This window comes from Berghia stephanieae, chromosome 4, assembly GCF_034508935.2.
Source record: "Berghia stephanieae isolate SIO BIC M18660-M18661 chromosome 4, UCSD_Bste_1.3, whole genome shotgun sequence".
Taxonomy (NCBI): Eukaryota; Metazoa; Mollusca; class Gastropoda; order Nudibranchia; family Aeolidiidae; genus Berghia; species Berghia stephanieae.
In genome coordinates, this window is record NC_088363.1 from 45,046,088 (window position 1) to 45,059,600 (window position 13,513).

The 13,513-nt window shown below is 34.4% G+C and overlaps 1 protein-coding gene across 2 annotated transcripts in view; it reads left to right on the forward strand.

The window, feature by feature from the left end:
• Positions 1-869: 869 nt before the first annotated feature.
• LOC144970654 (MBT domain-containing protein 1-like) overlaps positions 870-13,513 on the forward strand; it is a 36,596-nt gene continuing 23,952 nt past the window's right edge. Inside the window, exons 1-10 of one of the 2 annotated variants that reach the window (XM_078910496.1) lie at positions 870-1,076; positions 5,211-5,226; positions 6,037-6,152; positions 6,669-6,843; positions 8,326-8,483; positions 9,004-9,070; positions 9,618-9,697; positions 10,743-10,866; positions 11,214-11,348; positions 12,903-12,991. In XM_078910496.1, coding sequence (XP_078766622.1) covers positions 1,074-1,076; positions 5,211-5,226; positions 6,037-6,152; positions 6,669-6,843; positions 8,326-8,483; positions 9,004-9,070; positions 9,618-9,697; positions 10,743-10,866; positions 11,214-11,348; positions 12,903-12,991 — 963 coding nt within the window. In that variant the 5' untranslated portion in view covers positions 870-1,073. The remainder of the gene's footprint in view (positions 1,077-5,210; positions 5,227-6,036; positions 6,153-6,668; positions 6,844-8,325; positions 8,484-9,003; positions 9,071-9,617; positions 9,698-10,742; positions 10,867-11,213; positions 11,349-12,902; positions 12,992-13,513) is intronic. The other variant, XM_078910497.1, reaches the window with a different exon arrangement.

Sequence of the window (13,513 nt, forward strand, 5' to 3'; positions counted from 1 at the left end):
TGATAGTATATTTTTCTTAATAAAGTGACAACGCTGTAAACGATCAGGTACTCATTTTACATCTGAATACGGTGAGAGAATGTGAGTAAAGAGCCATTTCCCAGGATTCAACTATGCGCCGCGCAAGTCGCCTGTGTGTATTGTATTGTCTTTATATATTACTGCCTAAGTACGTTTTAGTTGTCAAACCTTTCATTTTAATTTTGACAATTTCTTTATCTTTTAAAATGAAGTTATAATTTAATTTAATCAGCAGACTTGTTTAATAATTTAAAGCTATACTTTTGTGGGGACCTTTTTGTAAAATCATTAGTCTGATAGTAGTTGAAAATTATCTTTATATTTTTATGATATTTAATGTCATAAAACCAGTGACATCCACCTCTTATCCGCTACAACTCAAGTTTAATCCAGGGATTCAACAACGAGTACACAGTTCATCTCAAAGGAATATAACTGCATATTTACTTTTTGTTCTGCAAATAATTACACAGTTGTTCCCCGTTGACCGCAATTAATCCTTTTCTTTTCTTTTTTTTTTTTTTCTTTTTTTATAGTAAACAAACGTTACACGCGGAGTGTTTTTACTATTCATTTATTCAGTCTATTATGCATCATTTAATTATGCTTTCGCGTCCCATTGTATTTGTTTTGTTTATTTCATTTAGATATTTCCGATAATCCTTAAAAGTTCATCTTTATTCGCGTTTTCATGGGGAATACCCTTCTTTATTTTGGCACTGACCCCATAACCTTTTTAGTTCATGAACTCCGGAAACAGTTCTGTGTGCATGGAATTCCAAAGGCCTTGGAATCCTAGATAAATGAGGTCATAGTAAGAATAAATTTTCATTTTTCATTGGTGTGACTTCGGGAAAGCTTCTTAAATATACAATTATTATCCAATCATATGAGGAGCTAACGGCTCCCGGTGTCACAACGCATGCGCTTTTCCATAAACCTGTGTTGTCTTGCTTGCTGCAGATCTCAGCTTACGTGCAACAGTCTATTTGTTATTGTTTTGGTTCTACCATTGCCTAAGTTTAAGTTCTTAATTTTCAAGAAATGTGGTAATGGTAAGTGTACATATGAAAAAATTAAATTCTAATGTCATATCTTGCTTTCGGTTCTTATTTAGGAGCGAGGAACGTTTTTTCTGTCCCCATTAAAGTAATTTTGTGTTGTTTTATTCCGGCCTAACGACCCACCAACTCCCAACATTCTGTCCTACTCAACTCTCCTACTCCTACTCGCTTTTACTTTTGGTCTTTTCTTTCACTAATCCTGCTCCCATTTTAAATATACTCTTCTGCATATTCTGGTTGTAATTTGATAAGAATTAGATTAGTCGGAAAAAATGCATATCTCGCTTGAGGCATGGGAGTTCGTTGAAAGTTGTGCAAGTTTGCTTTCCTATTCCTTGGCGTTTTTGTGGGCGAGTTCCTGTTTGCAACTCGAGCAACTTCTTTCTCTCTCTCGTCTCAGCAAAAAAAAAAGTCAAGTTTGAATTGAAATGAGGGTCTTTTTATAGCTTCAATCATAAAGGCCTTTCGTAATTTCATGTCAATCAGTAAGCTTAAGCCCATTCGGATAAGTTATGAATGTAAGCATTTATTACCGGTTGATCCTGGTTGGTAAAAGTAAAGGAAGCCGCTATTTTCACCGTACGACGGTGAAAATAGTCTGTCAGGCTATTTTCACTGTACGGTGATAATAGCCTGACCGTATGTAGGAGACTATTTTCACCGTACGGTGATGATAGTGTGGGAGACTTTTTTTCACCGTCCCGTAATATTATGGTGGACGATTTTCAGCGTAGGGTGATAATAGTGTGGGAGACTTTTTTCACCGTACGGTAATATCTTGGGGGACGATTTTCACCGTACGAGGATAATAGTGTGGGAGACTTTATTCATCGTAGGGTAATAATTTGGTGGACGATTTTCAGCCTACGGTGATAATAGTGTGGGAGACTTATCACCGTACAGTAATATCTTGGTGGACGATTTTTACCGTACGTTGATAATAGTGTGGGAGACTTTTTTTTTCACCGTACGAGCAATATCTATGTGGACGATTTTCATCGTACGGTGAGAATAGTGTGGAAGACGATTTTCATCGTACGGTGAAAATAGCCTGACAAACCATTTTCACTGTACGGTGATAATAGGGGGGAGGCGACCATTTTCACCGTACGGTAATATCTTGGTGATAATAGTGTGGGAGACTTTTTTTCATCGTACGGCAATATCTTGGTGGACGATTTTCACTGTACGGTGAAAATAGCCTGACACACTATTTTCACCGTACGGTGATAATGGTACCTTGGTAGCTAACAAACTTTGCGGCGTTTGTCTGTGTTGAACCCATGACCTCAAGAAATCGAGGGTAGCGGCTCAAGATAGACATAGAAATTGAAATCATTATTTATCGAGTTGTGAATAGCTCATACTCATAGAGTACAGCCACACCCTCCCCGCCACGAAATTGGAAAGCTTCATTGGTAACTGTAACCAATTCTGAATTCATCATCCCGCCTGTATTATTATAGCTTTGGGAGGCCTTTCGAAAGCTCAACATGCCAAATATTTGCTCCGAAGAAAAAATACAACCTAGTACCTTTAACTGCCCCTAATAGAGAAAACAAACGACCTCTAACTATCCCTAATAGAAAAGAAAAAAATAAAACAACCCTAGGACTGCTGTGACTGCCTTTCAATACCTCACAAATCAAAATGGCAGCCGAGAATCAAAACAATGGTCAAATTAGGAAATGTTAAACTTTCACAAATCTATCAAGGTTTTTTCTATATGATGACAAATTGAATAAATAAACGTCTAACAAAAGGTCCAAAGTGAAAATACAAATTGAAAGAAATGCTATAACGAGGAGCTTTCGGGAGGCCTCCCTGGTTCTCGGCAAACTTTTTCTTTTTTTTTTTAACTGGTCTGCGCGCAGGAAGAAAATGATTTCGGGTTGAATTCTAATGGTCTGGATGCAGAGGCACAAACGTCACAGTTAGTATCCTGGCTTCTGATTGGCTAATACATACGGTGAAAATAGTCTGTCATGCTATTATCATCGTACGGTGAAAATAGCCTAAAACATTATTTTCACCGTACGGTGAAAATAGTCAGTCCGAAAAGTAAAAGGCTGTCTTTATTGACAGACATGTCTGTCAATAAAGTAAGGTGGAAGATCGATAATTCGCAGACAGCATATGTCAAAATAAAAAGCCAGATTTTTTGTTGTGGATTTATTATACACAGGCGCACGGCAGGGAACAGAAAAACGTATGCCAAAGGCCAAACTAGAAACAAGATAGATGTGAAAAAAGCCAATAATAACCTAAAAAATGCCAGTTGGTAGTTTGTGTCCCAAGTTATCTAGATATCTAAATATCAAGTAATATTAATATTATTTTTTTTTTACACAACAGGAAAGTAAATAGCACCAAATGCCAAACCAGCATTTTCAAAAAGCAAGTTTTTGACATTTTGAACCGAAAACATCAAGCTGGCAAATCGATTCGTAGTTTATTATTGTCCACTGACCATTAAAAATTTCAATACCTACCTACCTGTTAAATGTTAACTTTAATGATCATCTTTTGTTTCAATAATTTGTTTATTTTAACCACTGTTTTTGGGATGTTGATGATGGTCGGGGATTTGTTTATTTCGCAGACGAATCCTAGGCCTAGGTGTTGTTCATCCCTCAACCGAGCACACCTACTATTTTCCCGTCTTCCTCATACAAAAGAATATAATTTATTATAACACTTCCACAAAACTAGATCCAACAACATATCCAAATCAGAGATCAAAATAACTAGCATAAACAATGAAGGAAAATTATCTAGCACATATATATGAACTTGTAAGTTACGCAGATGTCTGTTTGGATAGAAAGCTCGGTGCTTTAGCCCACCATTCATTATTTTCTTTGGCCACCTCTAATCGCAGTAGTACTGCAAATATAATGATTTCCTCTTTGCAGTAGTACTGTGAACAGTAGATAGCATTCATTATTCGCAGTAGTATTGCAAATAGTAGATATCATTCATTTCAGTTATTTGCAATAGTACTGCAAATGCGGGTTCGTTCTGTACTTGCAGTAATAGCCTACAAACCTAGAGCTTTATTGTATTGAGGGATTGGGCGCAAAATATAAGCTACATTACTATTATACTTTAGCTACATTTTTATTATTTTATTACTATCAAGCCTATTACTATTTTTATTATTTTGTGTTTCATTGACGATGACAATGTGCCTGTTGTTGTGTAGTGATGGTGATGATGATGTTGTAGTGGTAGTGATGATGACCTTAATGAGGATAATGATAATGATGTAATGGTGGTGGCAGTTGCTGTAGTTTTGATAACGATGTGGTAGTGGTAATAATGATGATGTGATGGTTGTGGTTGTAGTAGTGGCAGTGGTAGCAAATGATGATGAGGATGTTGATGTAAAGGTGGTGGTGGATGCTATAGTTTTGATAACGATGTGGATGTGGCTGTGGTTGTAGTAGTAATGATGATGGGGTTTGGCTGTAATAGTAGAGGTAGTTTATTGATGTCAACTTCTATTGTTTGCAGGAGCACTGAGATATGAGTCATGAGCAACGACTAGAGTGTGTGTGTAGAGAGAGAGAGCGCGAGAGATTCCTGAAACTTTATAAAATATATTTAACTAAATAAATAATACAATAAACAGGGACAGAATTATTCTCATTAAATAGTGATGATATTGATTTTGGTAATTTCTCAGAAATTTTCCGCAGAATTTGCCATTTCAAACATTTTCCTCAAATCCACAAAATCACCATTATTTCTTAAGTCATATTTTGACACCTGTGCTCCACTTGTGCTCAGTCTAGTGAAATGTGGTTTCGGGCCAGACACAATGACGCCAGATGTCACAATTGATACAGAAGCCCACAGAGCTGCCAACCTACCGCAAAAAATGCGGAATTGTACGCATTTTCAGCGATTGTACGCTTGTACGCATTTCCCCCTCTCTCTCTCTCTCTCTCTCTCTCTCTCTCTCTCTCTCTCTCTCTCTCTCTCTCTCTCTCTCTCTCTCTCTCTGTCTCTCTCTCTCTCTCTCTCTGTCTCTCTCTCTCTCTCTCCTCTCTCTCTCTCTCTCTCTCTCTCTCTCTCTCATTCATGTTGAACTCACTCATCTTTGTATTCATTATATTTCAGAATTCAGGCGACACTGGTAAGATTTCCTTTTCTTTGTCTTTTTTATTACTTGACATTAAATAAGATGTGTGTGGCTCCGAAGCTTATAATGATAATGTCAATTTTTTCTTTTGTCAGTACACATAATTGAAATCCTTAATTAGCATAAACCGTTATATTGTATATACATGTGAGTCAAGTGTCAGTATCCAGCCCATGGTTTGTGTTAAATCACTTAACTGCCAATTCATAAATTTTACCAAAAGTTGCAACTGCACCATCTTCATGAAAGAGAGAAAAATAATTGAGGTTTTATTGACTGCAGTATCAACCAAATGTTCTCACATGGCTTTACAGGGGTTTCTAATCCAATCAGCAACACTTATGACAAGACATTATGCTGTTACTGGCCAGGTTAACATTTTTCACTTTGAATACGGCAGGAATATGTGAATAAAGAGCCTTTTCCAAGGACTTGAAACCAGGGACCTACTGGTGCGAAGGCGCATGTCTTACCATGACCACATAGCAGCAAAGAAAAAGTGTTTACAAATATAAAGAGATGTTAAAAGACTATAATACAAAAGCCTGACCCTAGAGTCAATGCCAGATAATATGAAGAAAAGTGTAACATTTTTCAGGTCTGTAATACATGACATGGGGTGTTTTGCTTCTTTGCTTTGTTGTTCTGACTGCATGCCTGTTTTTCTTGCTTTTCACAACCATTTTCTTAATCAGTATGTCCCAAAGCCTTAATAAGAGATTTGGCACACAAGAAAGTTGTGTGTTTTACAGGTTAATCAACTACTTTTTTGTAATATACAAATCTGATTTCATTCCATTACAGAGTGGAGTGCCATGAGTCTTGGCGACGGAGAAGATTCCGTGCTGAATTCTCTTCAAAAGACTGAAGTCTCATCAATAGCATCTGTGAAGTCCGAAGCTTTCGACGAAAGCAATCAGGTATTTTGATACAAGATTCTGTGGATTTAATCATGATGTAATTATATTCTGGAGGCTGTATGTTCTACTTTTCATACCCCAAGACTAGAACTGTTTCTCTGAATCCAACTAGCTTATTAAATATGGCACTTGCTATATATTCAAAGAGACCTATTTTGGATTCCTGTAAAAGATTGGTTGTGTAACATCTTGATAAATGGTGGAACGTCATTAACTCATTTTAAGGATACAAGACAGGACAAATTATGGTTTCATGGGTTTTTTAACTGTAAAAGACAACTTAATGCCACTTCTGCAGCACCAGCACGGTGCCAATCTATGGTATTGTATGATTCTCTTAATCAAGAACCTTGAAATATTAAGGTGTAATCTGTTTTTAAAAACAAATTTATTCATAATTTTACCTTGTGGTCCTCTGATTTCAAATTATTATTAGTTTTGTTTTGTTTTTTTTTACCAAGTTTTATTTGTTTATTTATTTATTTATTTATTTATTTATTTATTTTTGGACAACAGGGTGATGATGATGAGTTGATAAGCTCTCTTGGTTTATATGATGGCTATGACAGTTATAACGAGAGTGGCATTAGTACAGATAATGAAGATTTGGATACAAGTCTCTTGGAGGAGGAACTCTTCAATCCAGACGATTCCAGAAGTCAATATCAAAACGATAGGAAGGATGGAATGGGTAAACATTTATTTTTACTTTTCATTAGAGCATCTCTTTTGTAAAATATAGACATATCACTGTTGTCATCGGATAGGTATTAAATTAGACACCATACCAAGGTTACCAACGTCCCGTATATTTATGGAATTTAATATGTTATAAACCCTCAATATATTTTCCAATCACCTGCTAAATGGGAAAAAGTAAGTACACAATGCCTTTTTACTTGAAAACAGCAGGGGTTGGTCAATGTGTTTGGTAAAAGTTCAGTAAATTTTTGCCTCCTGAATTGGCAACCCCGCACCATGCTGTCTTAATTTGAAAATATTTCAGCTCTGGGAATCAAGTATAAATTAATAGCAAGGAAGCCTTTTTTTAGTCCACTACAAAAGGCAATAAACCATTGATAGATATCACAGCGCTAAAACGGATGTGAAAATGCTTTTTTTTTTTTTTAAAGATGAATATAGGAGTATGTTGTTTTTTTTTATAGGTCTATCCGGGGCAAAATTGAGTTAACATAGCATACTTGCCGAATTTTAGACAAATTTTGTGGCCAATTGTGAATTTTAAATTCTCAGTAATACTTTAATAATAATAATAATGATAATAATAATATTAATAATGATGATAAGAAGAACTACTACTACTACTACTACTATACTATATAATAATAATTGTGATACTAATAATAATTATTATAATAAAGAAGCAATTTAATAGCGCATAAGCATGACGATGTAATGTTGAAGTGATCATCGTTCTCAAATTGTGGTTGTTCGAACACAATTTCAGAAATTACTAATTTCTTTGTCAAATTACTTTTAAAAAATGACATAAAAATTACTCGATTTGAAGTTTTCAACTTGGCAGGTCTGACTTAGACATAAGCCTCTGTAAATTGCTTCAAGGTGAGGGTTGTGGGCTAAGTTTCTTGCTCATGAAATAGATGAGTGCTTAATTTCAGGTCCTTTAGGTGTTGATGTAACTCCAGATCCACTCAGCCATCTCTCTGCCTCTATATATATATATATATATATATATATATATATATATATATATATATATATATATATATATATATATATTATATATATATATATTATATATATATATATATATATTATATATATATATATATATATATATTGTATAGTTAATCAATTTTATCTTCCTTTACTTTTACTTTCATTTTTAACCTACTGCCTCAAATTGATATTATGATGCATGTTTTAGGTACAAAAAAAATGAATTTTATATAAATTTATATGAAACTTTGTTCAATTTTACATGTTTCCATGAGGACAATAAATATATTTTCTTAAAATAACAAAATCTTAAGTTGCACATAACTGGTTGCTTTTACTTGAAAATCATTTATGAACACCTGATGCACTAAGACACAATACTGGTTTGAGGCATTTGGACACACTTAAGATAAAGACAATGTATAAAGATTCCACACCATTAATTCATCTACATTTTCATTTGTCCAATCAGCTACCTGTGAAAAGTGTGGGTCGGTGGGTGTCAAACATGCTTTCTACTCAAAATCAAAGAGGTTCTGTAGCCTGTCATGTTCAAAGAGTTTTGCCTTCAGTCAACGAGATGGAAAACTGCCGGGTTCAAAGGCATCTCCACCATCCGCTGCTAAAAAGGTAGTTGATTTGGCATATATTTTTGTGAGGGTTTTTTTAAATAAAGAAATTTTTATGTTATAAATAATTTTGTCCTGTGAAAGAATCTTAACCACACAGAATGATATTCTAATACTAATAGTTATAATGATATTGCGTTTTCTTCTGTTTTCAAAGAATATAAAGAATTTAAGTTTCAAATAAGTTACTTTTATCTTATGGAATGTGATGATTTCCTATTGTTGGCAAGAGGATAGTTAATATTCTTTTCTTCTTTTTTTTTTTTTTGGGTCATTTTTTTCACATTGTTTTAAGCTTTCTTTTGGAAAGATGGGAGTTCTGGATATCATATAGTAGGATTGGTGGTAGTTGATAAACGTTTTGTTTTTTTAAAGACGGAGGTTATTTATTTCTGAGGGTTAAAACACTTATTGACTTATTGGTGACAAACTTGTCGATTCCAGAATTGTTACATCTTAATTTTTGATTCTTTATTTATTTGTATATTTATTCATTTAATGATTACGTTGTCTTTCAAAAGGGAAAACCAGGAGCTAAGAAGATGAACCAAAAGAATCAAAGTTTACTTCAATCATCATACAGGGGAGGTAAGGTTCATCCAGATTTAATTTAAATATATGTGCCAGCTTTGATGAGTAATTATAACATTTAAAAACACAAGACAGTAGTTGCTCTAACTTGTCAAAATATAGGCAACATTGCACTTGTTTGTTGCCATGAAATTAGTGTATATCGGTGGCCCGTTGATCTTAACCTCTGAAGTCATGTCTTTGCAAAAGGCTACTTGACAGGTTGGATCAACGGGCCATCAGTATGATACAAACTTGGTAAGATTTTGGTAGCAAAAGAATTGAAAAGTATTGATAAAGCAATCGGAAAATCTCCCTCTTTTAAATAATCAAGTGACTGGTGGGATTGTTAAAAATTAAAAAATTAAATGATGATGCAGTGCTAGATAAGTTAGATTTAAAAACAAACTATGGCCAAATAATCAACTTTCACTTTCACCATTGAGGATCAAATTCACACCTGGTGTGCTAGCATTTCATCAGTCAAAGAGCTATATCAGTGCCTGATTAGTTTCATCAATTTTTATGAGACATTTTATACAGAATGTGTCTTATTTTTCTACAGACGTAACACACATATTTGACTGGGGTCCCTACTTGGCCAATTCATCTGTCTCAGCCGCTCCTGTATTTTGCTTCAACCATGTGAGATCATTTTCCTTTGGGTCATTTATTGTTCTTGTGCATTTTTATTTCGGGCTTTATTTGGTTGGTTGTCTTTTTTTATGTATTTATTTATATTTATTTGGGGGTGTTGGGTAATAAAATGTTATTTTTGTGGGATGTTTTTATTTCCTTTCTCTAATGTTTTTCTTTTCTCCTTTTAGCATATTCATTGTGATACTAGTTGTTTGATAGCATGACACCAAACAGAACAGAGATAATTGCCACACTTCAACATAGCGCATAGTTCAGTTCTCTTGGTGTCTAAAATGAGTACCTGGCTGTTAACAGCGTTGTCTCTTTTTGACAAAAAATTGCACTATCGTCTAACAGGCGTCATGTCTCATGTCTTGCCCTGCATGTTAAATGTTGTCTCTCTACAGTGCTCTGAGCACATTTAGTGGATAATGTGCTATATAAATGCTCAGCTTGTTTTGTTTTGTTTTTTGGCGGGGGGGGGGGGGGGGGGTGGTTGTTGTTTTTGACCTAACAATGTATAAAGTCAGAATTTTTCTGGCCAAAATGAATGGAACGTTTTTCTTTTTATATGACATACTGAAACTTAATCATTTCTAAATTTATTTAGCATCATACATGTCTACATGGTTACCTTGTCAAACTATGCACTTCTCCCCAATCTTTTTCTCATATTGGGGTTGGCTGCTCTTTTGGCCATGGAGAGCACAATAAGAATTTAGGAAATACAGATGTACGTACATTCAATGCACTCATTTGTACCTTTTTTTTTCCAATAGATGTAATGCCATATAAAATCAGAAATTATTGCCACCTCTTAAATTTCTCCTTTTCTGAAAAACATTAAAATAAGTCTGATTTTCCAACATCCTGGTAAACTACATGAAAACTTGCCACCATTAGTCCCCTCCCTCCCTCCCTCTGACGTCAATGAGCATGTCATTCGCCTATGAAGATCATGGATTCTTATCAAATTAATGATAAATCTATATTTCCAACCCCAAAAATGGCTGCAGTATAAAAAGTATATTCTTTGTTTTATTTTTTTCAGGTCCCAATGCATGACTCATGGGACCAGATGGTGGAAGGTGTCCTTGTAGAGGTCGTCAACACTGATCTTGACCTTCCAAGAGACATCAAAGTCTATTGGATGGCTACTGTACTCAAAATTTACGGTAATGTTATCTGATTCAAAACTAATTTAAATTCCTTGATTTTTTAAAAAATTGATCTAGTAAAGGCTTTTGATTATGAGTACTTTAACACAAAATGTACAACCTAGAATGTTATGTTAATAGGTTGAAGATGTTTGAAGTACTCTTTGTTCATTGCATTTTGGTTCAGATTGAAATGTTTTCATTCAAATCAATGATTGCAGTTTCTAAAATTGTATGGAGCTCCAATTTTATAATTATTATAATTTTGACGTTTAATTCGGTTTTCTTTTATTTTCAACATGGCATCTCGCTTACCCCATCAAAATACCAATTTATTATTATCGTTGTCATCTTTATTTTCCCAGGCTACAAGGTGCTTCTTCGCTATGAAGGGTTTGGCAGTGACAGCTCTAAAGACTTCTGGGGTAACGTCCTGTCCGAGGACATCCACAATGTGGGATGGTGTGCCACCTACGGGAAGATGCTGGCTCCCCCTAGAAGTAAGTCAAATTGTCTTAAGTTCACGATGATTTTCCATTCACATGAGCTCAAGGAAGTTAAAGAAGAAATGACGATAGAATTGAGTTTAATGTTAGACGTGGTTTTAGAAGACTTCTGGGGTAATATTCTCTTTGAGGACTTTCACAAAATCCCGCCTAGAAGTAAGAGGTCTATTAAAGAAGGAATGACATTGGAGTGGATTTTACTGTTAGATGGGATTTTTGAAAGTACATAACACAAATGAAGATTTTGATGTAAAATAGATACAGTTATACTCTATGCCTCTTTTGTGGATAAAATCAGTACATTTTTGTGTATATTACTTTGTCATGCTTATGTCATTATAATGTTCCCAGAGCCTTCATATTGCAGGATAAGTTGTGCTTGACAAACTTGCATTATTATCATAATTGTATTATTATTGGTAATACAGTTCACTCCGAATAATCGCAACACCTTGGGATCAGCTAATATTTTGTGATTAATCGAAGTTGCAATTAACCGATGTTGAGTTTCCTGTCCACTATTGCAACATTTTACACAAATATGGTAAACTCCAACCAGTTGTTTTATACAATGTTCTTAGTCCACCACAGGCTGAGCAATTTGATTGAAATAAAAACTATATGGCAGCCCTTTATAAGCGAAAGCAGCTTTGATTGGATTAACTTTCACTCTTTTTTTCTCAACATTTGTAAGAGATTAGCCTTGATGATAGACAGTGAGCTCTCACCAAACTCATTGGTCACAATGGACGGTTGTCAGTCCCAAAACAAAGGATATTGCCCAGTCTCTCTTTACTACTGTCATTGTCTACCTGTTGTCAAGACTATGCCCAACCCCCTTGCTCCTATTTAATGGCCACAGATAACATTGCAAACCCATACTGCAAAGTCTCACCCTCTTTTGTCTGTACTAGAGTGGTGACACACTACTGCAGCATTAAATCTGTCTCACTCTCGATTCTTCAACAATTTCATCCATGATAAAATTTAATTTTATTTTGTTTGTTGATTTCTTGAATTTGCCACTTTTTGAGGGCGAAAATGTGTTGCGATTAACCAAAGTTTGTTGCAATTAACCAGTGACTTTTATATAGAATTTAAAAATTCCGTTTCCTGGGAACTGATGCGATTAGCCGAAAGTTGTGATTATCCGGATTGGACAGTAATAGTTTTATTATTATTATTATTATGATTATTATTATTATTATTATTATTATTATTATTATTATTATTATTATTATTATTATTATTATTGTTGTTGTTGTTGTTGTTGTTGTTGTTGTTGTTGTTGTTGTTGTTGTTGTTGTTGTTGTTGTTGTTGTTGTTGTTGTTATTGTTGTTGTTATTATTATTATTAATATCATTATTATTATTGTATTAAGTATAAAGATATTTTTTATGCAAGATTAGGGGTGGAAGATATTCGCAGGGATGGATTATGGATAGATTGTTTCACATATGATTTCAATCCTGAAAACTGTAGTTTAGAGTTAATTATTTTTTTAAAGTCCTTTCCTTTTAAACTTGTTTATACCAATCAATTTTCAGCCATCAAAGACAAGTATTTGGACTGGAAGGAGTTCCTCATCAAAAGGCTCACAGGGACTCGTACTATCCCCCCTCATTTTTATGCTAAGGTAAATGTTGTCATTATTACTCTTATTTTTTCTTCTATTTGTATAACTGCTACTAATCTCATCTCGCTTTGCAATATTTTTTGGAGATTGTTGGATTGTTGCCTTGTATTTTGACGTAATTTTAGGGAAATGCCAGACTATAAGTTAGAGAGGGCTACACTCTTAGACTTGAACTTGAAATTACAGGGTTTTGATGGTTTCTTCCCATATAGTTTTATTAGAAATCCATACAACCAGTCACTTTGAAAGACTTGGGACACTAGCAGATTCTGAATTTTACACCAGATTCCGATTTTATTACCAAAATTTTAAAGGAAATATGGGGAAAACATTTAATTCAGAAATAGTTACAAGTCTATTGTGAATTACAATACATCAATGGTCAAGTAATAAAATTCATATAAATAAGTGTGAAAATTATAGGGAGATTTTGGTAAATTATCTAAAGCCTGTAAATTCGGGATAGGACGCTATATAAAATGTATTCGTTTTTGAAAAATAGATTACATTCTTCCACCGTGA